General features: G+C 42.5%; 1 protein-coding gene across 2 annotated transcripts in view; it reads right to left on the reverse strand.

The window, feature by feature from the left end:
- The window catches only part of gpc5a (glypican 5a), a 155,244-nt gene that overhangs the window by 114,035 nt on the left and 24,012 nt on the right, over nucleotides 1–17,197 (reverse strand). For both annotated transcript variants that reach the window (XM_085403184.1, XM_085403192.1), the window contains exons 3-6: nucleotides 3,096–3,556; nucleotides 2,766–2,999; nucleotides 1,995–2,128; nucleotides 1,713–1,838 (exon numbers count right to left, since the gene is read on the reverse strand). In XM_085403184.1, coding sequence (XP_085259310.1) covers nucleotides 1,713–1,838; nucleotides 1,995–2,128; nucleotides 2,766–2,999; nucleotides 3,096–3,556 — 955 coding nt within the window. The remainder of the gene's footprint in view (nucleotides 1–1,712; nucleotides 1,839–1,994; nucleotides 2,129–2,765; nucleotides 3,000–3,095; nucleotides 3,557–17,197) is intronic.

The following is a 17,197-nucleotide window of genomic DNA, read 5'->3' on the forward strand; positions in this document are numbered from 1 at the left end:
GAGACAAGGCCACTGACGGATACCGTGAAAGAGGCCAGGTTGTCTGCTCCAGCTCACAACCATTCATATCCAAGATCTATGTGTGCGGGCAGTAACAGCTAATAGATTAATTCTACAGTGGTGTCATGGTGTTTGTAGGGGGCAATATATACGAGCAGGGTCAGATGGTGCACAAACAGCCTATTCATGACAGGAAAGAAGGAAACCTTTGACCTCATGTAAAATGGGATTATACTTCATGTTTCAACAATATTGCATCCGTCGTTTTAAACAGTTTAAGAACCTTATTTGGGCAAATTTAAATCAATCGGGGAGATAAGTTTATCTTTCCATCCACAGCTGATATTTTCAAATCATTACCTCAAAGTCCGCTTCAGTCCTTTTACACTCGAGCCTCTTTGATGCACACAAAATTCCCTCCAGTCTCTCAAAACAGTGACTCTTCAATCTGAATTTTGGGAAAGTTTCTGGAAGAGCAAGTAAAGGGACGGGTATACTGAGCAATCACACACACATTCATACAAGCACTTTTTCCTGTGTCTCAGCGCTTGGTCTAACATTTGCACACACACACTCGCACCGGGGGAAACTCAGATACAGTGACAGGCAGACTGCAGGGATCTACCGACCTTCCAGTTGGTGGGCGACCCGCTCTACCTCCTGAGCCACAGCCGCCACTGAACTCGTGGATCGCTTTTGGGCTCAGACACTGCAGATTCTTCAACCGTAGACTAATGTTTGGGCTCTGTGTTGTAGCTAGAGGCCCAGCTGTCATCAGTGAGAACAACTGTTCATATGAAAGTTTGAAAGTTTGAAATATGACAGTTTGAAAGAGATCAATGTTTGGTCTCTGTAAACGTTTGAAGTCCATGCTGAAATCCAGACTTGTAAGTGTCATAAAGTCATAAAAGGACAAATTTAAAGAGAGCAGTAAAGAGATGCACAAGAAGACAACCTTAAAGGGTTTGTTTTTTTTTTAAAGCAACCAAATCTTTGAACTACATTATTGTTTTATTCTTGTCAGTTCATTTAACAGTTAGTCTTCCTTGCAGGCAGAATTCTCCACCCAGGGTGTCATGTTAGATTGCACGTGTGGCTTCAAGTTTAGCTGAGACATCACAGATAGCGCCTGCATGTAGGTATGTTGGTCTCAGCTGGGTGAGACTAACATACTAGCAAGAAGATTGCAAAGAAACTTCTAGCAGACGAATGTCAAAGCAGCCTCCTCGAGTCAAACCGTGCACGTGCATGAATCTGCAGAGTGAAGCTAAAACATCACATCAAAAAGTGTCACTTCCTTCCAAACTGCTGTTAGCAGTTTTCTTTAAGTAAGCCTATCAACCAAAAACAAAACTGTTTTTCAATTCACATGCATCTTTTAGGCATTTGAAAATACCTGCAGTATCATTTCTAATATGAATTCGATGAATCCTTTTGTATCACTGAGTGTTGGCGTGTCTCCATCAGCATGATGTCAGAAATTAAACGATAAAATTATCAGTGACGGATTCTGACAGCATGCCCGCTGGCTAAATAAACTACAGATGGGAGACAAATTAAAAGAAACACCTGAATATCACATCAAATTTTGATGATTATCTCTCCAAAAACACCCTTGATCCCTCTAAATTAATTTCAGAGGCTTACAAAAAAAACATCTTATCTAATGTGTCACCCCGTCTGTATGCATCATTTACATCTTTAAAACAAACCTTTTAACGATTTCTGTTCCGTTCCAGCAGGACAGCGCGTCATTGGATGCGAGGTCGCTCGCACACAGCTGATCAGCCAGGCCGCCGTAGTAAGTGAGGTACAGACGCAGACTGCTTAGAAAATCCCTGCAAAAGCAGCAGCCACATGGAAGTGCGCAGCTAATTAACTTGTTCAATAAAGCGTTGTGCATTTTAATTGTGCATAAAAACCATTTAAAAAAGACGAAGAAGAAGTAGAATGGCACCATTTCTCCACATATCTGACATCTTCCTCCCACTTACTTTCTCCTGTTAGCGAGTGAGCCTCCCGGCGCTCTGACAGACGCTTTAAGAGGGATGGATTCTCTGCTGCTGCTGTGCTGGATGCTGACCGACTGAGCAGGCTTCCTGCTTGGTGGGCCGCACAGTTTGTAAACCTATAACCCGATGAAACAGACAGAAATTAAACACTCTAAACACTGAGGGAGAAACAAGCATTTAAAGAATTCGCTCGTTAAACTGTTCTGGTGCATAACAAATTGGCCTTAATTTATAGAGGTGAGTGGCACATGTTTATACTGAAGCCATTAGTGCAGCCAAGCCTATCATGTCCAATTTTTGAATCTACTGTATGTGCAGGGTTGTTGAGCAGCAGCAGCTTTAGTTGACCACTAGATGGAGCTGTGGTGCCTCAATTAGTTCTGCAAAGTTGATGTGCTCAGAAGCAAGCACCCCGGGGCTTCCAGTTCCCAGCAAAAGCTGCCTGAATTGAGCTACACGTCAAAAGAAAAAAAGTGCCTCTAAAGATGTTCTCATAATATTGAAGGATTTGCAATTTCTGACCAAACAAACACTGATGTACCTGTGAGGAGTTATTTAATTTATTAAAGGTAATTTATCCTATTAAACCTAAATAATACCTTCAAGACTTTTTCAAATTCCTTATTAATCTCCTCTTAATCTCAGACATTAACAGATCTACAGTGGACACCAGTTTTACCTCCTGCAGAACCTCAGCACAGTTTGAACTCTACTCATCTCAAACAACATTAAATCATTCGTCATGATCTAAACCTGTGCCGAGAGCCGCGGTCCATTTTCCTGAGCATGCCTGACAGCATCACGAACGAGCCTGTGAATTCCCAGAAGCACTTGCTCCAAATCCTGAGGTCCATGCATCCTTGCTGACAGGCCCTCCAGCGAGCGTACAAACTCCCTCCAGTGGATGTCAATCTCTGCCATGCTCGCCAAACACCCTCGCATCACGTTGATGCAGTAGCCCATGCAGGGCTTGGACTGGGTTAAGCCCTGTGGAGCAAAAATTACAGAGCGATCAGTGCGGACGATAAAAGAAGTTTCATTAATTCAGATCGATACGCTTGCTTCAGAGAGGTCCATCCGTACCTGGCAATGAGGGCAGTAGTGCATCTTAAGCAGGGCCCGTCTGCACTCGCGGCTTAGCTGTAAGTGGTCTGTGGTATTGATGACTTCGATTCCCAGGTGCAGCGCCTGAAGAAGAAGCTTCCCAGAGACCCCGGAGCGAGCAATCTGATCGGCCAGGTGACCGGGCACTCCGCCAAACGGTCTGATGCTGCGGCTTAATGACCTCACGCACTCGGCGTGGCCCAGCGATACGCCGCTGAGGCTCGGGCTGATGAGGTGATCGTAGACCAGAGGGAAGAGCGCGTCAAAGAAGCGCTGCACTAACTCATCGACGCTGAACTCAGAGCCCAGCAGGAAGAGGCTGATGTCAGTGAAGAGTTCCCGCACGGGACCCGCAGCCTGATCAGCCATGCTGTGGTACAAATCCTGGAAGAGGGTGGTGGTGTAATTCTCCGCCTGCCACAACAAGGCCTCGAAGGACTCTGAGATAGACAACAGGAGAAAGAAAAAATTCAAAACTTCATATTTCAGCACCTTTAATTTGAACTCTACACTAGGAGTAAAAGATGTGAAAGATACCTGCTATGCAACAGTCATCGTCACGCCTTTATTGACATATACTGAGGTGTCAGAACTCATCATTAAGGAGGATGTCAAATATATAGAAAAGGGTTAAAGCCAACAAGAGCAGGATATTCAAAAGGAAAAGCCTAAAAATCCTCCAACAGAGCTTCTAATAATGGCTAAAACTGCTCTGGCATGAACAGAGCTACATACACAGTACAATACTCTTGTAGAACTTCTGCTTCCATTAATACCAAATCAAGAGAAACAGAAAGGAAGACGAGTCTCTAGGGCTCCCAGCAGGGGCTGCAGCTCCCCGCGTCTTTCCAGAAAGAGCGAGGGGAGTACGTGCAGGGAAGCAATTTGTTCTCTAATCAAAAGTTGAGCTGACAAAGAAAAATGGCAAAGAAAGAGACTGGAACACACTGAAGTGGGGACTGCTGTGATACATAATGTGAGTGGAGCTTCCGTACATACGCAGTGTTTAACCAGTGAAGCGATTCAATTCATTTAATTCAATTCCTCTGTGAAAAAGGAAATTGCATCTATCCAACTTGCACACAAAAGGCACGTATATTCCAAGACCAATTAAAACCATGTTTGACTCTTTGTTTCTTCTTTCCTGGCTGAACACGTAAAAAGTCGCACGTGAGCGTAAGATTTCCTGAACGTGATGTGAGAACGCCTCTGCGTTTTCCCTACAAGACGGAATAATCCTAGCACAATAGGGCATGGTTCACAAGGGCAGTAAGCTGGCCTTTATCCCTTTGTCTCGGCTTATACCTGAGCCACGGCCTTTCTCACATCATGTGCTTGTCATGAGTTGTGAGGCAAAAGTAAGGGCGAACGCCTGGAGCTACCTAGAGGGGGGGGCCAAGAGTCTGAGAGTGAGCTTAGACTGTCCAATGCTGCATAATACGCACCGATGCAGAAAGATTGACCGAAGGCCCCCCTGGTGAGGGCGACTGCAGGGCGGACAGAGAGGGATCTGGCATGCCTACAGGCGCACCATCTCAAGAGGCAGCACTAAACACCGAGTCACCAGGAAAAGAGCGTGATCACAGGCCTTCTGTGATCTCGAGACTCAAAGATGTGTGTTTGTGTGTGAATGAGAAAAAGAAAGCCGCGCCTCCTACACAGCAAGTGCTCTGGTCAGAGAGCAACATGAAAAACAGGGAGAGAGCGTGTAAAAAAGACACACAAAAACGGCACAGACAAGAGCAGCAGCTGTTGGAGTGTAAGGTGTGTGTGTGTGTGTGTGTGTGTGTGTGTGTGTGTGTGTGTGTGTGTGTGTGTGTGTGTGTGTGTGTGTGTGTGTGTGTGTGTGTGTGTGTGAAACAGACACGCATGCAGACCGTCAGAGAAACGGAAAGAAATATGTGCTCACAGAGTACAGTTTGAGATTTTTACTGCCTCAGGTGTGTGAGGCAGAGCAGGCAGAGTTATGAAGGGTCCCACGGGGATTATAGTGCATGCTTCGGGGAGGGGGGGTTTACCACGTTAGATTATGGAGTTAATGAATCCCACCTGTCAAAGCACGTAATGAATATCTGTGGAGTAAACAAATTTGTCACTGTTTTATCTCTCTCGCTGCTTTCTTCTCCCTCTGTTCCCTGGGATATAAATCTCTCATCATAGGTACATTAAAGTGAACTTAAAAGGCTTGAATAATAAAGCTGATCACAAATTCTGCTAGTTCACAGCACCGACACAAAAGCTGCCTGACATGTTATTTTTCATTGAAGATGGTGAGTGGGAAGCAGAGCCTCTCACATGAAGCCCTTGTCCGACGGCCAGGCTTCTGGGTAAGCCTGAGGACAGAAATAATAAGGAGAGCGAAAAACTGGAAAGATGGCAGGAAAGTGATGCGGAGGATGAAAAGAAGGTACATCTTTTAATATTTGGGCCTGTTTAAAACTGCTGAGATCGATGGTTTCATCAATAAAGGAGGGCAAAAGGTTTGACTTGGTGGCAGATCGAGGTTCAACCGTCAACACTCACATCTGCTTCAGAGCAAGAGAGAAATCCACAAGCAAAATCCCAGGACGACAAAGACAGCAACCAGCTGGCTATCTTACAAAACTGGAGTTTCATTTTAGACTTTTCATGTCCGCTGTTTGGTTAGTTTAAGGCAAAATTAGAGCCTTACCAACACATAAGCAAGCCAATATCAGCCATCTGCAAATCGAACGGCATTTGTAACTGTAGGTAAATGAAAATGTAAGAAGTAAAGAAGACAGCGGGAAACACCCTTCAGCCACGTTGTTAGTGTTGATGCTGCGTGGCCCAGCACAGCTGATAAATGAGTAAGCAAATAACAACACAATAGTTGGTTAGGTTAATGAAAGGTCAAATCCTCCAACCCACAGGCGATTCAAAACATGCGGTATTCTGCAGTGGAGCTGCAAATCTTTTATTTCCATCCTGCCTAAATAAAAATGCACTAATAGATGTGCAGTGTGGATGATATTTCTTTAAATGTTCTAATTGCCTATTTTCATATAAAAGCATTTTAATAGAAACTTTAGAGGGTTTGTTTCTGTCTGTTAAAAACAAAGCCGAGGATGAGACAACGTGCCCGTCCTGCCCGTGTGTATTCTGGCTGTCAGTGACCCTCCCAGTCATGTTTGCATTTCTGGTGATGGGAGGAGGAGATGCTGAAGCAGCATGATTGAAATCACTGTGGAGTGACTTTTAATGAATGTCTGCTCTTCTTAAGTAACTACAGCAGCTTGATATACGTGTAAATGCTGCCTCACAACCACACAGCAAAAGTAAGACGGGCAAAAAACTTTGTTTGACCAGCTATGGAAAATATTACGTGAGAGATAAAAAGCAGCACGGTGGCACGGTGGTTAGCACTGTTGTCGCACAGCAAGAAGGTCCTGAGTTCAATTCCACCATCAGGCCGGGGTCTTTCTGTGCAGAGTTTGCATGTTCTCCCCGTGTTTGCGTGGGTTCCCTCCGGGTACTCCGGCTTCCTCCCACCGCCCAAAGACATGCAGCTTGTGGGGATAGGTTAATTGGATAATCCAAATTGCCACTAGGTGTGAATGTGCGAGTGAATGTGAGTATGAATGGTTGTCTGTCCTTGTGTGTTAGCCCTGCGACAGACTGGCGCAGGGATACTGAAAGGGTAGCCAAATGCTTACGCTCGGGTGAAAGACTGCATCGATATATAAACTTCAAATGTAAAATTGGGGAATGAGAGTTTGAGTGAAATTCTGCCAAATGGAAAAGAACGGGAAAAAAAAGTTAGCTAATGTAAAACAAAAAAGTGTAGTTTTCAATGTATCATGTGCGTCATTTGGAGGCACTACAAGCCATTACAGCATGCCACCCATCAAACTGCACAGATGCCTCCCTCGCCTGCTCGCATGGTAAATAAACTGATATATGAACATTTCATGTTTGAAAGCTCGAAGGTCCGCAGCTATCATCCAGATATATTGGCTATTATATCACAAAAGCCCCTCAGTTGAATTCCTACGTAGCTGAGCCTTTCTCCATGTCTAAAAGGCTTTTAAATTTGATCCCATTTCCCTCATTTCTTCCATAATTGCTGTTCTTCTCATTTTCTTTAATGTAGGATGATCTGGTTAACTGTGACAGGGGTAGCTAACAGAGTGATGAGTTACACTTGAGGTCGGAGCCTCTGGCACTTCACGCGAAACCAAACAAAATCATTTTCCTTCCACTCCCTCGTGTTGTCTCCCTTTCCCTACATCTCTGTGCATCTGATTGTGTCAGGGAGTAACAGAGATATTGTGATAGCAAAAAAGCAGATGAGGCATCGGGTTCACATCTAAGACAGTAAATCAATACTGCTGTTACAGTAATACATAAAAAAGTACATGGTCAACAAGTTGAAGATGTAGTAAACTGATAACAAGATGCTGATTGGTTGCTTCTCCACCAGAGGGAGACATTTTTTTATTCAAATATGAATCTGTGAGATCAGCACAGCCTGTCGAAACTGACCTGTGCCGCATGCTCCCGCCAGCTACTGCCCACCAGCTACTGCCCACCAAGTGATTGCTAATCCAGATATATCAAAACATAAAGGAAAAACAGCTCCAGTGGCAGATTTGCTCACATACACTCACATTCACCTGTGAGTAATCCACTGCCACTGAGCTCATACCCTGAGCTACTGCAACCACAGGATTTTTCTACAAATTAGACGTTATTTAATATCAAGGTCAGGAAAGGTTGAGCGGCTCAGACAGACAAGAAGAAAAAAAATCCTCTCATAATAATTTAAATACTGATGCGCGGCCTTCAAACCATTCAAAACTGCAAAACCAACAAAGTCAACAAGCCTCCACTTCTTTCTAAGCATATTTGCATTCACAGACGCATCATTGAGGAAAAGGATCACTCAGCAGGATGAGGAATAAGACGAGCCTTTGTAGTCAGAGACTCTTTTAAAAGCAGACAATAGACCAAAAAGCTGCGGCTCTCTTTCACACGCGCTCGGAATAAGCAGAGGCATGTTGATTCAGTAAATGCACAACACTCGAGACGCATCCCTCAATGTGCGGCGTAACGCATCAACATCGGCGACTTTGTTTGAAGCTCGCCACTTTTTCAGGTTTCAAAAAGCTTCAAATGCCACCAGCTGACCTCAGCTGAGCTGCAGAGCTATGCAAAGATGGCTTTTATTAATGTGATTCATCTTCTGTGAACGGCTGTGTGACCACAACAGAGGAGCCCCGGTGACATCTGATAGGCTGCAGAAAAGGCCACTCTCCATCTAGAGAGGATGAGTCACTGGTGCTGTGCGCTCGGCTCATCCCAGAGCAAAAGACACACAATGAAAGTCAATGACTTTTAGGGTGGCACAGTCAGTGCAGTCAACAGAAAACTACGCCTTCACTGTGGGATATTACATGACAAAGAGCACCAGCACACTTTGATGTTCCAGGATGGAGTCTGATGGCAGTGTCAGAGATACCACAATAACCACAACACAAAAACAAAACAATAAAGACATACAGGGAGACCGGGCAACAACTTGTGTGTGCGTGTGGAAAAATGTACGTGTATTTTCGGCTCATGGTTCATCCCAGTTTGCAATTTATTTATGAGTCATTTCCAATAAGAAGTTATTTCTCTTTATGGGATTTAATTGCATCTGTTGACACATTCTGGCGTGTCGAGTCGAACGGACTCAAGATTGCTTTATGCTCACAATTAAGGAGAACATTGTATTTACCGGGGAATAAATCACAAATTGCAAGCCCATAAAAACAGTGTTGCCACATGTTTCTGCCTGATTATGTCCCTTTTTTTAATACTTAGCCTAAAAATCAAAAAGTTACTTTAGTGTGCCTTTATGTAAATCACCCAGAAACGTGTTCGAACACTCCTTTAAATGGACCTGGTAATAAATTAGGTCTATTTTAACATGTGACCTGCTTCCTCTCAGGCTGTAAACTGAAAGCTGGTTCAGTCAGAGTTATCCTTAAAAAAATGAATGAATGAATGAATGAATGGACTTTTAAGCTGCTGGATATAGAGTGTAAAAAAACTTGCCTTTAATCTGTGCAAGACGCAGCACTGCACACACTTTTACCCACCTAAAGTACTTACTCACCAAAATCCACTCACTGCAGGACCATCGGGGGGGTTGATAAGAGTTTAAAATAGTCTTATTTTTGCTTTTCTGGCATGACAAACATCCACACAAGGATGCTGCCATTATCACACGGCACAGAGCTTCCCAAGTCTCTGCTGGGGACGTAACTGACAACCAGACCTATTTTTTATATGCTGGGACATGAGCGAGCCGGCAGCTCAGAAAAACACACGATCAGAGAAGTGTCACAAAAAAAAAGATACCGTAAGGCAAACAAATCAGACTTTGCATCAAAACACGAGCAAACGTGCAGCAAATGAGTCTGGAGCGCTGCTGCAATTTACGAGGAGATTGAGACGAAGCACAAAAGTGTTATTCAGTGTGCGTGAGTGAGCACCTGCCTGCTCCCATTTACAAACCACCAAGTAAAGCCTTTCATGTATGTGTGTGTCTGTGTGCTTTTGTATGTGTTAGGGCATGTTTAAGCGCGTCTGTATGATGGTGGTACCTGGAGTTCATATCTGGCTGAGCCATTATAAAGTATCTCTTATTGAAACCTTTCTCCGACTAAGTTTTGACTTTCTGGATTGCCAATCTGGCAACTGCAGCACCGTAAACACCAGCAGTGCGACCACCTTGGCCCGCAGATGACCGGGGGGGGGGGGGGGGGGGGCTCAGGAGGAAAGAAAAGCGCTGGGATGTTTTCTTATTCCTTCTGTCTTTAGTTTCAATAAAGGGGGCATTGTTTAAAACTGAAAACAGTCACCCGCTCTGAGGTGTTACGGAGGTTTGCTCTGGCTCAGGGTTTTCTCAAACAGAGACGGGGAAGGGGAGAGAAATGTGATTTATTTGGAAAGGAAAGGAAAGGTTCTGCAGTCGTGAGTCGTGCATCCTAACATGCACACTCTCAATACAGACACCAGACAACAAATAAGTAGGGGTGCAACGATATTCGTATCGATATTGAACCGTTCGATACAGTGCTTTCGGTTCGGTACGCATATGTATCGAACAATACAACATTTGTAATTTATTTTATCAACTTTCCTTCTGACGATGCTGTCTGTGTTGAGCGCTCAGTGAATCTGTGTTCGACTACTCCGCCTAGGCTGCACTGTCCAGCACAGATCCACTGAGCGCTCCACACAGACAGCATAGTCAGAAGGAAGAGCGCAGGGCAAGCTAGCGAGACAGAAGTTAAGCTCTGCTTTTAACATGGACCTCCCCCACTCTCATTCAGATCTGGCGTTTGGAATTATTTTGGTTTTCATGTGACGTATGACCCTGAAGGTAAGCGAGTCATGGACTAAAGTAAAACAGTATGTTGGATGTGCCATGCAATGCTCAATTACATTGGTGTGAACTAGTGTGTTAGCGCAGTTAGCTCGTTAACGTGTTGGCCGTCTAGCCCCATGCACGGGGCGATCGGCGGTAGCTCGTTAACGGAGATTTGCCGTGTTGTGGCGTTAAGGTCATTTCAACGAGATTAACCTGAAAGCACTAGTGGGAACACAACGAATATGACTGCACATTTACGCCGACATCATCCTAGTGCAAAGACAAAAACAACAAGCATGCTACTAACTTTAGCCGAGTCATTTAGACAGCTGTTAGCACATGATTCTCCTTATGCTGCTGAGAATATAGCCCAGAAGAAGCGGATAGTATAGCTTTTATTTTGGAAAGAGACATTTCTCTGTAATAAACTCTCTTTTCCAAAGATGAGTGATTCCTCAATCAGATACAGGGCTTGCAATATCGCTAGCCCGACGTCCCGGAGCTAGCGATTTTTTCAGTCGGGCTACCAAAATCTATCTCTGCCCTGCCCGTAGGATGGAAAAATATATGTCAATGCTTTTGCATTCTTTCGGAAATGTAGCTGGGTAATTATGTCATTGGCATCGGTGAGCCACTGTCAATATGTGACATATTGAAGTCGCGTTTGAATTTGCGCTTGTTTTTTGCTTTCACTTTGCAATCGTGCAAACTGTGTATAGAGAGCGACAGCACTGATCTGTGAGTGATGATAATTTGTGCACCAATTCCTCTGACATCGTCTTATTAATCGTTAGCTTACTATGCAAACATGACAAGTGAAATCTCCCGCAGCTTAAACATGTGAGAGGTTGATCGCGCAGAGAATCGCTGAGCTTATGTGAGTGCGCGTGTAAAAGCATTTCAGTTCTGCTGAGCCAAATAAGACAGGTCAGGGTGAAGAAGTGACAGCCAAAGAAAAGCTTACCACAAAACGGAGAAGTTATGACAAATCAGACTATAAGGCAAAAAGAAAGTGCAGCTTTATGGTTTCATGGACAAAAGAATTTCTGTGGCTGCAATATGACGAGCTAAATAACCAGGGCTGCACATAAGTGGTCCGCAGGTGTGCATTCGCTGTCAAAATAAAAAACACGCACAAGGGTTAGGGTTAAATTTAAAAACTGTACTTTTGAGTTAAAATATATATTTATAATTTTAATAAATGACAAATTAAAAATGCATGAACATTTTTTTGTATCGAAAAAATATCGAACCGTGACACCAAAGTATCGAACCGAACCGTGAATTTTGTGTATCGTTGCACCCCTACAAATAAGCATAGCACAAAAAAACTTTAAAAACTGAGTCATGACGGCTGGGATCAAGCTGTTTTTAAACCATGCTTTTCTGCACTCTGGGACCCGAAATCTTCCTCCAGAAGGAAGAAACTGAAACTCAGTGTTCAAAGGGTAGCTAGCTGTCAAGAAAAACCAGAACAAACCCACCGCTGTAACCATCTGGCGTACAGGGATGCTGTGTTCTGCTGTGGTTCACCAATCAGCCTGTTAAGATCTCTTAACAATTTGATTGGGAGAGTTTCTGTTTTCTACAGATAAATATTCAAACCACGACACCGAGGGGAAAGGATAAAACAGATCGAGCAGAAGCATGCTGAAATAAAACCATCGTGGTTTTATTGGCGTGGAAACGAGAACGCTTTCTCAAACACGAGAGTCTCTGGTCCCCATTTTTGCACGCAGCTTCAAAGCTTGATTTAAAATTCAGCTTTGAATCAATGATTGTTCCAAGATATTTATAACACCAAACACATTCTACAATGGAACCCTTAATGGACGTGGTCGCTTGTGCATGAGTACACGATCACATCTTTTGTCAGAATCATCGTTGAGTGGGACGCGGCTGGTCACGTGATCCTGAAGACTCGTCTGCAGACTTTAAAATGTCCCTGTTTTTTCAAACCTACTCTGATACATTTGTGCACAAGATAAATAGCGAGGGCGAGAGCACGCATCCCCGACTGGACAGGGTCCCATGTACCCGGACTCTTTGACTTCAGCTTGTTAAAAAGTCAAGAATCCAGCCCACGAGATTTTTATTCATGCCGAATTGTTCTAAAAGCCATCTTATTAAAATACGAGCCTGAACTGTGTCGAAGGCTGAACGGTAGGCTTTCCCACTGGTGTTTAACAATCAGGTTCAACAAGGTTACTGTGGCATCGTTCACTCCTTTGGGTGGTCTGTAAATAAACTGCATGGAGTCATGCCTGTGCTCAGCTTGCATTAAAACCCCTGACTTCACCAGTTTTTCATGCATTTTCTAAAGTCATTTAAAGTTTTGAGATAACTAGATTTAGGAACAGCAACTTTCCATACAATAGGTACATAATGTGCCTGCAAAGACTTATTAAAAATGTAATGAAACCCAGTACTAAGGAAGGTAAAGGAGCATTATGACAGGATAAATTAAGACAGATTAATGGATGGAATCAGGCTCAGCTTGCCATCAGGCCTTATCTCTGTTTACTTCCTCCTCCACATCTCGATATCATATATATATATATATATATATATATATATATATATATATATATATATATATATATATATATACGTGTGTGTGTATATATATATATATATATATATATATATATATATATATATATATATATATATATATATATATATATATATATATATATATATATATACACACACGTATATATATATATATACACACACGTATATATATATATATATATATATATACACACACGTGTATATATATATATATATATATATATACACACACGTGTATATATATATATATATATATATATATATACGTGTGTGTATATATATATATATATATATACGTGTGTGTGTGTATATATATATATATATATATATATATATATATATATATATATATATATATATACGTGTATATATATATACGTGTATATATATATATATATATACACGTGTATATATATATATGCTCCCCACCTCATAGCAGCTGACAAACGCATATTTATCCAACGCAAATTCAGTCATCCTGCCATAAATCTAACTACGCCCACCTACAACAAAGAGCCTTCTCTCTATCTGTCCATATCTGTGCGAGGATTGCTTTTCTCCATCTCTCTCTTTTCCCCTCTCTCACTCTCTTTTCTGCAGCAGGCTTGAGAGTCAATATTTGAGGATCTGTTGCAGCACTTGAACACTTCAAAGAGAACAGAGCTCTGCTGTGAACATGGCCTTTAATACACCGTTCAGGAAAAGAAGCAGAGAGGGTCAATAAAAAAGGACCACAAGTGCTTCTTTTGGGGAGGGGTGTGTGTACCTGTATTACTCACGTTGTGAGGATCTCTCTGTTTACTCTCTGTTTATATTGACAGAAATATAAAAGTCTCTAAGTTTAGGTTCGGGGTTATGTTTGGGTTAGGGAGGCAGCATCGTAGCAGCCACTGAAATGAATATAAGTCGATGTAAGGAGACAGAAAAACAGCTGTGTGTGTGTGTGTGTGTGTGTGTGTGTGTGTGTGTGTGTGTGTGTGTGTGTGTGGAGCAAACATCTATTCATATTACTCACGTTGTGAGGATCTCTCTGTTTACTCTCTGTTTATATTGACAGAAATATAAAAGTCTCTAAGTTTAGGTTCGGGGTTATGTTTGGGTTAGGGAGGCAGCATCGTAGCAGCCACTGAAATGAATATAAGTCGATGTAAGGAGACAGAAAAACAGCTGTGTGTGTGCGTGTGTGTGTGTGTGTGTGGAGCAAACATCTATTCATACGCTTGCAGAAACAAACATCAGGTTTAGCACACTTTGACTTTTTCAGAGGATTTTCAAAGTGACTCACACATGCAGAAATGCAGACAGAAAGAACGGGAGCGCGAGCTGTCACCGTCTTAGCAGCCAAAGTGAAAATAATAATATCATAATAAAGCTTTCATTAGCTTTCAAAGGTGGCTCTGTGTGAGGCTGTTCAGCGTTTCCTGCGGCTGGCCTCAGGGAGCTGTTAGATGCCAGCGATGGAGCCAACAGGGCTGTCATAAACCTGAAAAGAAGGCCTAATGCACGCAGGCTGCCAGTGATTACTCTATTGAACTGGGTAATTACATTAGATTTATATAAAGACCACGATATGGAACATTAGGTTGTAAGGTCTGAAAAGCTTTGTAATCTGACCCCACTGACTGGCCTACACAAGAAGATAAACTTTTAACTAAAGTAGCCACGTAAGAGTGGCAAAGAAGAGCATGTGATCCCTGGTATTCTGCATTAATCAGTCTCACAGTCATCATAATCTCTGTGTCTGCACTGAGCATGCCCATATCACCAGTGCAGAAGGAAAAATAAATAAAACAAGTAAACACTTGGATGTAATAACATCCAAACTAAGAGATGCACAGGAAGAACTTTCTCCCATGTTTTCCCCCCTCTCACAGATATGCTTCAGCTCAGCCGTGTTTATCAAGATGTCTGGAGTGAGCGGCTCTCTTGATATCATTCCAGATGATCTCTAAGGTCTGCGCTATAATTAGGCTGCTCCAAAACAAGGATTTCTTTGGTTGAAATCATTCTGCTGGAATTTTACTTTGATGTTTGGGGTAATTGTCCTGCTGCACGATTCTCCTGCTGAGCTTCAGCTGGCGGCCTGCCACCTGGACATTATCCTGTAAGACAAATGACTATCCATGACAAACTTAGGAATTCATTTTCGAAAATGTCCAACGCAGTGCAGCGAAGAACCCCAAATCATCACGACGACTTCTGCCCAGCCTTCTTCCCCTCACCCCCGACTGGTGGTGGCAGATGGCCACCTCTCCCAGTGTGAAGGAGTTTTCACCAGTGTCCTTTCAAAGTGATTGTTGGACTTTCTCTGTACTACTGTAGGTCTTTACCTTACGATATAAAGCTCCATTGTGCATCATCAGAATCAGAATCAGAATACTTTATTCATCCCGAGGGAAATTAGGGGTTACAGCAGGCAGCACGCTAATGGCGCATGCGCACTCACAAAGGAACCTTCTGACCAACTTTACACAAACATCACGTTGTGATTTGGAGTTATATAAATAAAAATTCAACTAAATTAAATTCTAGGTCCACAACACTAAAGGATCTTAAACACAGATTAGGAGCACCACGAAAATAAAATGAACAATATCCCAAAGGCCAAGTTAATAGCATGAAAAGTACATTTTCCAATTTGTCTGTTTTTAAATTTTATTTCATTTAATACTTTTCTTACTATTGAAAATCTTTTTCCTTTTGCTCGCTCCTCAGTCATTTAGGGAACTCTAACATTGGAGCCCGGTCAATATATCAGCATCTATCCACAGTATTTCTGATTTCGCGCCATTACCCCGATTCATAGCGGAAGCCGGTTTTTTACTTCCGCTTGCGCTGTTGTTGACAGTTGCGGGGTTACACCTTCACTGTTGATAAAGATTTCTCTCACTGCAGTTTGTTTTACCTGGAGTAAATGGCAACACATCGAAGGTGGATACACAGTAAAGATGTTTTAAAAAGCAGCGAGGACAGTTCAGTTGCAGTGCCTCACCCGTCACTTCTCACGGAGTGGGTAGATGACATGAAACTATGGCCCGATGTTAGCTACATCGACATTATTAATTACCTTGTATTTTCCGAAGGCGTTGATGGCGAGGAATTACGTAATTACAAGAGCACCGAGGCGTATAATTACCTGCACAGCAACAAAATTGATAAAGTACTGCTCAACAAACAAGGCGACTTTATTTTTCTTAAAGCAGCTGTAGAGCCGAGCCAGAGTATTAATCAAGCGAAACACTTAGCATGGGCAATGCTAAGAGAAAGTGGAGTAGTGGAGACAGTCGGCTGTTCCTGTATCGCCGGATTAGGGAGATCATGTAGCCATGCGGCTGCTATTCTGTGGAAGGTATATCACTTATCTGGATATCACAATGTTTAAATCACTGAAACAGAAACACTGGACTGGTCAAAGGCTGTGATTAAGGAGTCACGTTACTGCCATCTAGCCAAGTATTACGTGGAGCACTGTTTACATGTGAAAGCCACTCGTTAACTTTGTGTGGGCTGTATGCTGTACAATCACATGAAGATAAAATATAAAAAAAATAAAAGACTGAACATTAAGGTCAAATTTACAAGACAAGAAAAACTATAGTTATAAGAAGTGACACAGAGTAGTATAATACATGTTTGTTTATATATATGTATATTTGTACACACACACTACTTTGAAAAAAATTAGACTGTGGATGTATATTTCTGCATCAAAAAGTAACTGACTATTAATATGAAATGGATAATATGGGTGACTTTGCCAGTGTTTATATCTGTTTTGGATATGATTCAGGTGTATTGACCCAGGGTCATATCTATAACATGCAGGACACCAACCGTGTACTGCTTTTGTTAGTGTAAACTTCCTCGTTATGTTAAATCTTGAGTATTGACAGTGAGAAAAAACTATTAATGTTTGTTACAGGTGCAGAATGCTGCGATCAGTGGAAAGACAGGGCTTGCGTGTACAGACGAGCAGCGCAGGTGGAATGCAGGGACAGCAAAGAACCTTGAACCTAAACGTCTAAGCCAGATAAACTTCAGACATCACAGGGCAGAGCAGCAGTACGATGTGAACTCCCGGACTGCAGTGACACAATCTCTCCCTAACACACCATATCACCTT

The sequence above is a fragment of the Rhamphochromis longiceps genome, linkage group LG1, assembly GCF_057381845.1.
Source record: "Rhamphochromis longiceps isolate RC_006_pf linkage group LG1, R_longiceps_female_GT1.1, whole genome shotgun sequence".
Classification (NCBI taxonomy): Eukaryota; Metazoa; Chordata; class Actinopteri; order Cichliformes; family Cichlidae; genus Rhamphochromis; species Rhamphochromis longiceps.